The following is an 11,872-nucleotide window of genomic DNA, read 5'->3' as shown; positions in this document are numbered from 1 at the left end:
AAAAACTTTTTACCTGAAATTTTCTTTACTTAAGTGTTTAAGAAAACAGTTCAAGATTCTTTTTTCTTACCCCATTGTCAGATTTTTTTTTGCTTGTTTTAAGCACAAATTCACTTAAATTAATTTTTTTGGTCTTGTGTCATTTTGCTCATCAAGAAATCCATTTAGATTTAACAATTCTTTTAGATATTTGCACGGAAAATTCCTCTTAAAACTAGCCTGCTAAAACCAGCCAACCATGGCCAGCTATGAGGTCCGTAAATTAGTATGTGGAATAGTACATATACTTAGTGTATTTTACCTCCCTTTTTTTCACCTGGGATGCTATTTATTATCTTTTAACACCCCAACCTGGACCTACAGCCATGCAGCCAACCAGCTGTTTTTTCAGTAATGTGAATGTGAAGCTCCAGAAATGCACTATTAAAGTTCCCGGTCTTTTCAAAAATATTTAGAGGAACGCTCACAGTCCAAACAAACAAGTGACCATGAGCTGTAATGGAAACCCCCATTAAATCTGCATGAGTTTGATTATTTTTCCAGATCAAATAGATTGTGGTCACTTCCAACTTTCATTGTATGTAAAAAACTAGTAAGAGGAAAATAAGTCAGATGGGTTTAGTGTTGATTCAACATGAAAGAATTGTCATTCTTGGGCAGTGGTGGGCCGTCAGGACCAGCAGGGTCTTCTCTGCTGGCCCTAAAATAAAATCAAAAATAATTTTTTCCCCAACAACAAAGTGTTAAATGTTTTTCTTTAGTATGCTATTTTTTTCATTGGTGTATGTCCGCAAAATTCGTTAGTTTTGTTGAGGTTGAACCGGAGTACCCTCAAAAATTCACATAAAAAGCAGCTTATTCAGCTGGGGCCAGCTCTACAGATACTGCTAGGCTTGTGTTGAAGGACAACACATCTGATTTGTTACAATCATTAGTGACAGAAACATCAACCAATCAAATGTTGACGTTTATTGACAGCACGTCCTCCGGGTCTAGCGACGTGCCCAGTGCTACCCCTGACGTCTGTCGTCAATTTCCAACGTGAGCGCGAAATTCAGTTATTAAAGAAAATGACATCCGCTGTTGCAGATACACGCGATCTTTTTGCCCCAGCACAAGAAGTTATTTTGTTGGCCGTGTTTACTTTTTAATACGAGTAAAGGGACATGGAATGATTCTGGCTTTGACAGTCTGAACAGCTTCACGAAGGCAGCTCTTAAACACCAAGGCTCCGAGCGCCATAATGATGTCAGTCATGCATTTAAAAACTTTTGGTGAAAGTCTTGTGGATTTGGAACTTAACGAGTAGAGAAAACGGGAGATCAGCGTCCACAATGAGAGGGTCAGAAAGAACCGGGACATTCTGAAGCGTCTTAGTGAGTGACTGTGTTCTCTTTTTGGGAGACGATGAAGATTCGCTGAACAGGGGTAATTACCTGGAATTGTTAACGCTATAGCGGAGCATGATGCTGACTTGCGACATCATCTTGCCACGGCCACAGTTTTTACAGGACCGTCAGGAAAAAATCAAAACCATATAATAAATGCAGTGTCAGAAGTGTTAAATGATCACATCAAAGAAAAAAAAAAATGAGACGGCTGACTTCAGTAACACAGCGCAGCTCTTATATCCTCGGGTATGTGACTGAAAAGTGACGGGTGAGTGCTTTACTACTTGTCGAGTATTGTATCATGCAGATTGTGGTTTGTATCTGATAATAAGCATTATTAAGGGCTTATGCACATTGTTATTGAGTGGTTCGTGTTGCACTGATAGTAGCCTGTGGATGTGGATGTGACACTATGCACACAGTGTGCAGGGGATTACATGATACATGCAGTGAAATGTAGTCTGAGTTCAACCCACCCTTACCTAGCATACTGTTTTAGGCTTATTGTTGATCAGCTGTCATGTTGCTGAGTGCCTGTATGTGCGGCCGAATATATGCATTATTTGCATATGGGTGTGTTAGCTGTAACAGATGAGTATATATGTGGTTTACATGCTTACTGAAGGCCCTGACTGAAACCCCACGGCACGCCACTGTTCTTGGGCAATCTCTTCCTTCCAGGCAATAAGAAGTTTTTGAAAGACATTTTTTATGGGTGGTACTGGATGACATCTCACTAGCTTTTTTTGCATTCTTGACCAAGTGCAAGTTGGGACACTGAAGAGAGACCTTCAGATACTACAGTACTGCAAACCCATCAGTCTGATGTAGATGAGATTCAGTCAGGGATTCAGCCTCCAATCATAATGCACAAATGAGAAACAAACGAGCAGATGTGATGATAATCCTGACGGGTGATGACAGGTAGCTGACGGGTTTCCCTTTAGTTCAGTCTCTCCAGCGGACCCTCGCTCTCCAGGGATCAATCCTGTTGAGATGACAGTATTTATGTAACGTTTAACCCAGTGAGAACATCTGTTTGCATTACATATCTGTTTGGAAATGTTATCTTGTGCTGGTAATCTAAACAGGGGCTTAACAGTGACATCATTATGTATATTTCATTTGCCAGGTTTGTAACGTCTGAGCTGTATTTTTATACAGTGGATGTTTGTTAAAATGCTGAATCTGAATGATATCTAAACAGTGATTCTCTCCTCAGGTTTTTGTTCCTGGCAACACCAACAACGCTTTCCTGGATCAACTGAATCCTGATACTCCGTACACAGTGAGCGTCTTGGCCGTGTACGCGGACGGAGAAGGTCCAGCAATCACTGACAAAGGAAAAACATGTAAGTGATATCTTTGAAGTTAATGATTAGAAAGAAAACACAAAACAATCTTAATATTTCTCATATTTACTGTTACTAATATAAAATATGTGCTGCACTATTTGTGCATCATAAATAAACAATAATATCATAATGAAGATCTGGCAACCATCCATAATCCCCAACATCTTAAGTTTTGTGATCTCATCTTGTGTTTTAGTACCACGGGCTGGACCCAGAAACATGCGAGTCTTTGGAACCACCACGAACACCATCAGTATCGGCTGGGATCATGCCGAGGGTCCTGTACAGCAATATAAGATCTCATATGCACCAATGAAAGGAGACCCCATCACTGAATTTGTGAGTAAAGAGTCAAATTCAACCAAACTACATGATTTGTTGAATCAGTCAGAACCTTCATAAGAAGATGGACTCATGATTCTCATTGAGTAAGTGTTATTTAGATTGGAGAACATCAATGGATAAATGCAGTAAACTGTAGTGCAGGGTTCCCCAAATCTTACCCTTGAGGGCCAGATCACTACAGAGTTTATGTCCAACCCTGATCAAACACACCTGAGCAAGCTAATCCAGGTCTTCATAATCACTAGAGAATCACAGGTGGGTAAGTTTGATTAGGGTTGGACCTAAACTTTGTAGTGCCCTGGCCCTCCAGGGTGAGATTTGGGGAACCCTGCTGTAGTGTGTACGTCTCTAAGATTAAAATAGAAAACAGTGGACATTTCCACAACCCCCACGTCTGTATGTGAACATGATCGTGTTATTCAATCATTTAACGTTTTTGTCTGCAGGCGTTTGTTCCTGGAAACAGAAATAATGCAATCCTTCAAAACCTTCTGCCTGACACCCCATACAACATCACAGTGGAGGCCGTTTATCCTGAAGGACCTGGAGGATCCCTGAACGGAAATGCAAAAACACGTTAGTGAAGCCGACAACACATTTAGCATCACAAATAACCAGTCTTCAGTAGTAGCTAACTAAACTGACTAACTGTCTTGTGTTTAGTTGGATTGCTTGAACCTCAGAATCTTCGTGTGTCAGATGAGTGGTACACGCGTTTCCGTGTGTCCTGGGACCCTGCACCGTCTCCAGTCATGGGTTACAAGCTGGTTTACCAGCCAACAGGTAAAGATCCATCTCGATTTATCATCCAAACTATTGTAGATTGACCCTGTTATTGTTTTCAGTGAATACTTACTTAATGTCTGAGATTCAAATGACATTCAAGATCCAAAAGATTGTGTGTTCATAAGTTGATATTTTAACTAAATATGTGTTGAATGTCTTTTAGATAGGGACGAATCTCTGGAGGTGTTTGTTGGTGATGTCACCACCTTTACTCTACATAACCTCTTTCCTGGCACAACGTATGATGTTCAGGTGTACGCCCAATATGATGCCGGTATCAGCAAACCTCTGATGGGACAAGGAACAACACGTATGCTTCTACGGTTACTCATACCATGCTTATTTTATTGGGGTGTTTTCAGTACGATGATGCAGTATGACCGTCTCTTTCAGTGTACCTTAATGTGACCAACATCGAGTCTTACGACGTCGGCTATGACAAGTTCTGCATTAAATGGACGCCTCACCGTGCCGCCACCTCTTACAGAATTAAGCTGAACCCTCTGGAACGTAAGTCAATGTGAATTCAGCTAATTCAAAACCTTGTGAGGCATTATATCATGTGAATACAGATCTCATTTTAGCCTAAAACCGAAGCAGCGTTACATATCAGCATCACTTGTCTTTTAAGGAAATCCCAGAACGCATTGTGATGAGCTCTGTAAATAATTCAACTGGACAGAGTAATGAGAAGATGAATGAGAGAATTATGAATGAATATGTTTAGACAATAGTAGTTTCATCCGGATGTCCTCACGATGACGTCTCATCTATCTTCTGTTGTTGTATAAATAACTGCTTTGGATATTTGCTGTGGTAACAACAGTGGACCACCCTGCTTGCATCATTCCATGAGAATGACTGATTATTTACTCGCTCAAACCCTTATCAGTTTGTTTGTCTAAAGCTTTTGTGTTCGTGTTGCCAGAGAATGATGCATAACATTTAACATGCAACCAACCTGACCATTGAATTTCAGCAGAATGGATTACAGCAGTTTGCAGAAAACCCTTGAAACCCTTATCAAACGTATTACCCTAGTACTGCCACATAGTTCCCATGTTCCTAAATACAGTACCTTTTTACATGCATTTGGCATCTAAAGCAATTTACAGTGCTTTCAATGGTACATCAATATTGGGAGTTAAAACTGTGATCTTTGTGTTGCTAATGCAATACTCTACCAATCGAGCTAAAGGAAAAACCATGTGTTTTGAAAATTAAGCAGGGGTTCACGTATGCCCCCTTTTAACCAGAAAGAAATGGGTGCTAGTTCAGAGCTAGTGCTGTTGCTGGTTCAAAGTTGGTTCGACTGGCGAGCCGGTTTCCATGGGCTAGAGCCAAGTCTTGCGTCATTGTATACGTCTCATCTTTCTCAGCAATGTTAGCGCAGCAGCGCCCAAACACAAGCACACCATCAACAAACAACTTCTGGCAAATTTAGATTTGCTCTGCAAGTAGTCTGGCAAAGAGGCCATTCAAGACCATTTCTAATGCTGAGAAATTGCGGCACCAATCAAAAACGTTGGGGTGGGCTTTACACGATGACGACAGCGCAGTAACTGTGAAACAGATTTTGTACATTACAAAGATGGATGCCGCCGTGGAACATCACTAATTCGAATTAGCTATTGTGTCTGTTTTAAGCCATTTAAACTTTTCCTTTTCGTTTAATCTCAAGCAAAGAACAACACTTCAAGCCTTCATATCTAAAAAAATTTTTTTTATCACTGCCTTACCAACTGGATCCGGCAAAATTCTGATATAGCTCTGCAAACGTCATCTCCTTCATCGCTGTGATTGGTCTATCCAATTGGACACAGAGGCATTTAAGAGACGTCCATTGGTGACGCCCCTTTGGAAATAATTTGTCTATGAAGCTTTGCCAGACCATAACTCAGTTACTACTGAGGGTGGTCTGGTTTAAACCAGGCTATTGCTTAACTACATTGGCATAAAAATGCGGTGAATTAACGTGTATGTGCAGCTTGACGTAATACTGTATGGAAACTGAGGTTACAATCTAAAATAACGGTATAGGCATAATATATTTTATTTAGGGTGACCACGTACCATTCTTCCCGGACGCGTCCTGGCCAGGATTTCAGGTGCATCTTCCGGAAATCGTATTTGTCGACCTCATACATCATAGAGGATTATTATTATTTTATTACAGAAAAGCAACCGTTACATTTTAAGGTAAGAATGAAACTACGATTGTATGTCTTATGTTTTTAACTGAATGGCGTATGCCAACAAATATGACTTCCGGAAGACGCACTGAAATCCTGGCCAGGGAAGAATGGCACGTATGGTCACCCCTTATTTTATTTTACCCAGAGCACTGTTAGCTTTAGCATGTAGCTACCCTCCTAATTTCATGTCATAGTAACCCCGCCCCCAGTCCCTGACTCAATCGGTTCTTAATTCTAGGCCAGCAATGTTTTGGTGCTACTTAAGAACCACTTTTTCTTGTTCAGGGACGGTGTTATTGGGTGTCGAAAAAGAAAGGACTCAATTGAAATTAGGCACTCAAACTGCCTTGGTGGAAAAGGGGCATGAAAACATAAAAAAAAACATTACCCTGGTATTACCGTGCCTTCTTTTACATGGACCATAGCATGATTTTTTTTAACTACCTCGGTGTATCCTGTAAAAAAACATAGATTGTAGTTATTGTAATAATGCAGGTACTGTTTGATTTCTTTTCAGCATCAGCTAGAGGTCAGCAGGAAATCACAATCACACCTCAGAGTCAGTACTGTTTTGATGGTTTGAGTCCAGATTCTCCCTACAGCGCTACTGTGTTTGTCCAGACCCCCAATCTAGAGGGACCTGGAGTCAGCACAAAAGAAAGAACCTGTAAGTTCAAGATTGATTAAGAAACCTCTTCAGTGAAGAAAACACAGACATTAATCTGAGTTTCCTTTTGCTTTGTCTAGTGATCAAACCGACACCTGTGCCAACAAAAGCACCCACTCCTCCTCCACCACCCACAATTCCTCCTGCATGGGCAGGTACGTATCTGCAGTCACTTATATTACATGTAGGGCTGTCAGTCACAATATCAGACTTTCACTACACGGTTATCATGGCCAAAGGAATTTATGGTAACAACATTATTGCGGTATCTATTGCGTTGTTTTTGATGTTTTAATATAAATACTTACAATCAGATTCCTTCTTATGCTACGTACACACCAAACGCAGGTCATCGCGTTACTCGCTCTAGATTCCTCGTGGAATTTTTCGCTCGAGTTGAATATTTTCAACTTGGGCGAAGACGCGTTTGAGGTGAACAGCACGTGTTTTCGCGGCAAACGCGCCACCCATATTGCGTCATTTTCATCGTCCCACACAAGGAAGCGTCTCATCACGTCTTTGCATTGACTTTGTATGTAATCTACTCGCGCAAATCAGTGAACTCGCATCTGATGTAAACCCACAGTTAGCAATTGTTTTTTCTGTTTTATTCTACATGTAAAAATATAAGTTATGAAAAACACCAATAAATGTTGGTTAGTCCACTTACTCTTTTATGTGAGTCGTAATGTTTAACAGTCCTTCCAGAAAAACAAGTTTTTTTGTTATTGTTGCGGTCAAAAATCCTTGATCTTGCGGCACGTTTTCTTAAAAAATGCGATGGATTTTTTTTAATTTTATGCAATGAAATTGCGGGAACTTGCAAAAACTGCGGGAACTTGCAAAGACTGTTTGCAGCTTTTGCAGCTTTTCCATAATGATTACGTCACATAATCACATCACTTTATAACGTTCCCATGGCAACAGGGGACGTGACTGCGCTTGCGGAAGTAAATGCTACATCTTCAACTTTCTGCTAAGATATATGTGATTTATGTAATGAAAATGCGGGGTTTATAAAATCATGCAAGCCCCTCATATTTTGCGCACAGAAATCTGCAATTTATGCTTCGCAAGTGCAGCGTATTTAAAAAAATGTGCCCCCCCCGCATAAATATGCGGACTTTGGCTGATTTTGCGCTGAATCATGCGATCGCATAATCGTGTTTTTCTGGAGGGACTGGTTAAAACAACTGCTTTGCAATGCAATGGCAAATAGCCACAGAGTCATAGCTGTGAGTTTTGCAAGACCAAGACATCCCTCATTTGTTTGGACAATATATAAACTATAGTTAATCACAAGATTGCAATTAAGAAAGTGTCAGAATTTTTATGGCTGCATGCAATGCCAACATGTTTTAGATTTGAGCTCTTTGATATTGGTTTTAATCAAAGAAATATGAGTATCAGTTTCTTTCATCTTTAATTCCTGAAAACGATAAAAAATTGCGTCTGGACCGTCCTCAATTCCTGTTTATTTCACAAGAGCCAATTTCCACTCCACAGAAGTCAGCTGGCTTCAAGTGTTGAGATTTTCATTTAGTAAAGATATTTTTCACAAAGCTGAGAACATTGTTGTGGTGAGACGGATGCAGTTGGCTCATAATAAAATTATTTCTTTGATTGAAAGTTCAATTATTAACATTAAATCACTCTTCTGTGTTTCAATCTTGTTTAATTTCACCAAACTGTTGGATCAAGAGTAATCACAATATAAAGCTTAATGATGACTCCTCTCTTCTGTAATGATTCAGTTGATTAAAAGTGAAAGATATCTGAGGAAGCCGTTTAAAGAGTTGTTTTTCTTTCTTTTAGTTTGTAAAGGGGCCAAAGCAGATGTGGTTTTCCTCATCGATGGATCGTGGAGTATTGGAGATGACAGCTTCAGTAAAGTAGTACAGTTTGTGTTTAGTGTCGTCGGAGCGTTTGACGTCATCGGCCCATCAGGAATGCAGGTAACTCGCTTCACCAAGGCCAACTCAAGTTATTCTTGCTGCATAACTTCATCCTGCAATATTAAATATAAATAATTCCTCAAATCATATGACATCTTTTTATTAGGAAATGCCAAGATCTAAGTGAACAATATAGAGTTAAATCATATTTCAAATATATGCCATTATTCTGCCGGTTGATATGAAATCTTTCTTTTTTTAACAGATCTCATTCGTGCAGTACAGCGACAGTTCAAAGACAGAGTTTAACCTCAACTCATATGATGATAAGGGCATTGCGCTTTCCGCTCTTAAACTCATCCGATACAGAGGAGGAAACACTAAAACGGGTAAGATTTATATACACATAAATTTCCATTTCAATTCCCCATCCGTTTTTATTCCATGTTGAATAATGCAGATGTCAGTTAGCAATGACTACTGAACCTTCTGGAATTATGAAAAGCTTCACTTCTCAAAAACAAGATTTAATTTAGACCAGAAAAGAAAGATTTTATAACTTTTTAAGAAAACTATGTACTGGTGCTTTAAAGAAGCCAGTAAAGCAAGAACCCTATATGGTATATGAGGTCTTTTAATCAGCTTGTGTATTCCCTGGGCTTGAAACCATAACATTTTGCGTTGCTAACACAATGCTCTACCACTGAGCTACATTATGTTCCTGTGTATGAACTCTTTAAACTCTTTAAACACACGTTTTATTGTTTGTTTGTTGCTCAGGTGTGGCTCTGAAGCACGTGTACGAGAAAGTCTTCACTATAGATAGCGGAATGAGACGAAATGTACCCAAGGTTGTGGTTGCTGTAACAGATGGACGCTCTCAGGATGAAGTGAAGAAGAATGCTGCCAAACTACAACACGCTGGTACGGCCAAAATCATTCACATCCACAAAACCTGCTGATCGATTAAATTGCGTAACCAGCACTTAGTAATGCTACAGGTCTGCAACTTACACAGCACTATTGCAAATGTGCATATCACATTTGTTTTCAATAACTAAATGAATAGTCAAAGTTTTAGGACAATGCTGATGGCAGAGAGACTAGCGGGTTTGATTTAATTGAATACAAACAGATTTTGGAATTTGGAAAATTGGCAAAAACTAAATTATGACAGAAGCTTTTGGTTAAAAGTACCATGTGGAGTTTGGCATCTTTACAGTATAATAAATGTCCTCACTGAAAATGTTTCGTTTCAGGTTACAGCGTCTTTGTGATCGGTGTGGCCGATGTTGATTTCGTTGAGCTGCAGCACATTGCCAGCAAACCGAGCGAACGTCACGTCTTTGTGGTGGACGACTTTGACGCCTTCTCCACCATCCAGGACAACCTGGTCACTTTCCTTTGTGAAACTGCAACATCCTGTGAGTTAAAGTTTGATGGCATCTGATGTTTTATCCACATAACTCAGATCTTTATTGTTCTTCATCAAATGGAGCATCAATGTTCAGGCCTGTGGTTAATTTTACTCTGTTTTTCCAGCTTGCCCTTTGATCTATGTAAATGGATTCACATCTCCAGGTAGGCCCGTGATACATGCATGTATAAATGAATCTCTCTGTGTAAATATATGCACACTACTGACATGCATCTGTCTGTTTTCACAGGATTCAGAATGCTGGAGGCTTTCAATCTGACTGAGAAGATGTACGCTAGCACCAAGGGTGTCTCTATGGAGCCCGGTTCTTTCAACAGTTACACCGCCTACAGGCTGCACAAGAACGCTCTCCTGACCCAGCCTTCATCGTGAGTCCAATCTTCATCAGACATTTTCTTCTGATATCTCCATCAGTTCTAGTCTGACATTGGCAGTATGCTTGAGTTTGGTGGTTGTCCTGTTAACATGTAAAGCTTGTAAAACTCTATAGAAGCCAGGTTTCTCCCACACACTTCCTAATGATGATACCAGACAGATCCCTGAAGAAATACTGGATCACATCAGTCCTGTCGTTTGTGAAGGCCGGTGCTGATGTTTGCAGGAAGAAGATGAGCTTTAATCCTTCTGGATATGACTAATGTTATTCATTTGGATTTTTCAGTTATATTCATCCCGATGGTCTGCCCTACACGTATACCATCATCCTAACGCTTCGTCTGTTGCCCGACTCACCCACAGAGGCTTTCGATGTCTGGCAGGTGTCAGATAAAAACTACAAACCTGAGACTGGTGTCACTATTGATCGTAAGTCTTATTCAAACGATTATAATCTAAGATTGGAACCGTGCACCACAATGTTTACTTTGGTAACTACTTTATTTTTTACCGTGGTTTCTTAAAGGCGGAGTGCATGATCTCTTAAAGCCAATGTTTATTTTTGAAATCACCTAAACAAACACACCCATACCGCAATAGATCTGGACCTTCATGTGATAGACTCTCCCCACACATACCCAACCCAGGCAACAATGTTGGTTAGTAGACACACCCCTTACTGCTGATTGGCTACAAGTTTGTTTTGGTACTCTGCAACAACTCCCTTTTCCAAAGTGTTTTTCAAAAATCATGCACTCATTTTTGATAGAGGCATTTTGTTGACAGGACTGAGTTTTTAGCATAGATTTAGTAAGTACATGAAATAAAGCTGCATTAAATATTTACTAATAGCATGAAGACATTGAGCAAATTCTACCAATTTTAATTTATTTTATAATAAAGCAACAACATCAAAGTAATAATATATTGTATATATTTATAAAGATTGACATTCACTGTCATAGCATCAATATTATAAAATATACAGAAAAGAAAATGAGAAAATTGACTTTTAAACTTAAAAAGTTTCTAGATTTTCAGAAGGGGAACATGTTGGGTAATAGGATTAACTAAAATAAAAATGTGGATTTTATCTAAAATATTACGACTTTCAATGGTAAAAAATATTTAAAGCAAAGATGATATATGGAGCCAAACAAAAATGCAAAAAATAAAAATATCTGAAGAATTGTATGCTTTATATTTAAAGGTAAAGTATGGGGATGGAGAGCAAGGAGGGACAAAAATGTTGTTTTTCAGTGTTCTGTGTAATTTTTTATTAATGGTTTAAATTATATATTTTACATTTGGTGTTAGATTTACATGCAGGTCACTTTGCTTAATAATAAAATGTATTTTAGTGTTAGTTTTCTTGTGCTTTTTATACATCTAATGTCCTGCGGACAGAAATGTCACTGATTTGGT

General features: G+C 39.3%; 1 protein-coding gene across 3 annotated transcripts in view; it reads left to right on the top strand.

Moving 5' to 3' along the window:
* Nucleotides 1-11,872, top strand: part of col12a1b (collagen, type XII, alpha 1b) — an 80,024-nt gene that overhangs the window by 45,727 nt on the left and 22,425 nt on the right. For all 3 annotated transcript variants that reach the window (XM_073811371.1, XM_065256561.1, XM_073811372.1), the window contains 15 exons: nucleotides 2,614-2,743; nucleotides 2,943-3,085; nucleotides 3,538-3,667; nucleotides 3,755-3,874; nucleotides 4,041-4,187; nucleotides 4,271-4,387; nucleotides 6,590-6,739; nucleotides 6,820-6,894; nucleotides 8,555-8,694; nucleotides 8,900-9,023; nucleotides 9,415-9,558; nucleotides 9,894-10,058; nucleotides 10,177-10,215; nucleotides 10,302-10,440; nucleotides 10,734-10,876. In XM_073811371.1, coding sequence (XP_073667472.1) covers nucleotides 2,614-2,743; nucleotides 2,943-3,085; nucleotides 3,538-3,667; nucleotides 3,755-3,874; nucleotides 4,041-4,187; nucleotides 4,271-4,387; nucleotides 6,590-6,739; nucleotides 6,820-6,894; nucleotides 8,555-8,694; nucleotides 8,900-9,023; nucleotides 9,415-9,558; nucleotides 9,894-10,058; nucleotides 10,177-10,215; nucleotides 10,302-10,440; nucleotides 10,734-10,876 — 1,906 coding nt within the window. The remainder of the gene's footprint in view (nucleotides 1-2,613; nucleotides 2,744-2,942; nucleotides 3,086-3,537; nucleotides 3,668-3,754; nucleotides 3,875-4,040; nucleotides 4,188-4,270; nucleotides 4,388-6,589; nucleotides 6,740-6,819; nucleotides 6,895-8,554; nucleotides 8,695-8,899; nucleotides 9,024-9,414; nucleotides 9,559-9,893; nucleotides 10,059-10,176; nucleotides 10,216-10,301; nucleotides 10,441-10,733; nucleotides 10,877-11,872) is intronic.

This window comes from Paramisgurnus dabryanus, chromosome 12 (genome assembly GCF_030506205.2).
Source record: "Paramisgurnus dabryanus chromosome 12, PD_genome_1.1, whole genome shotgun sequence".
NCBI lineage: Eukaryota > Metazoa > Chordata > Actinopteri > Cypriniformes > Cobitidae > Paramisgurnus > Paramisgurnus dabryanus.
This window is presented reverse-complemented; position numbering and strand designations above follow the sequence as displayed.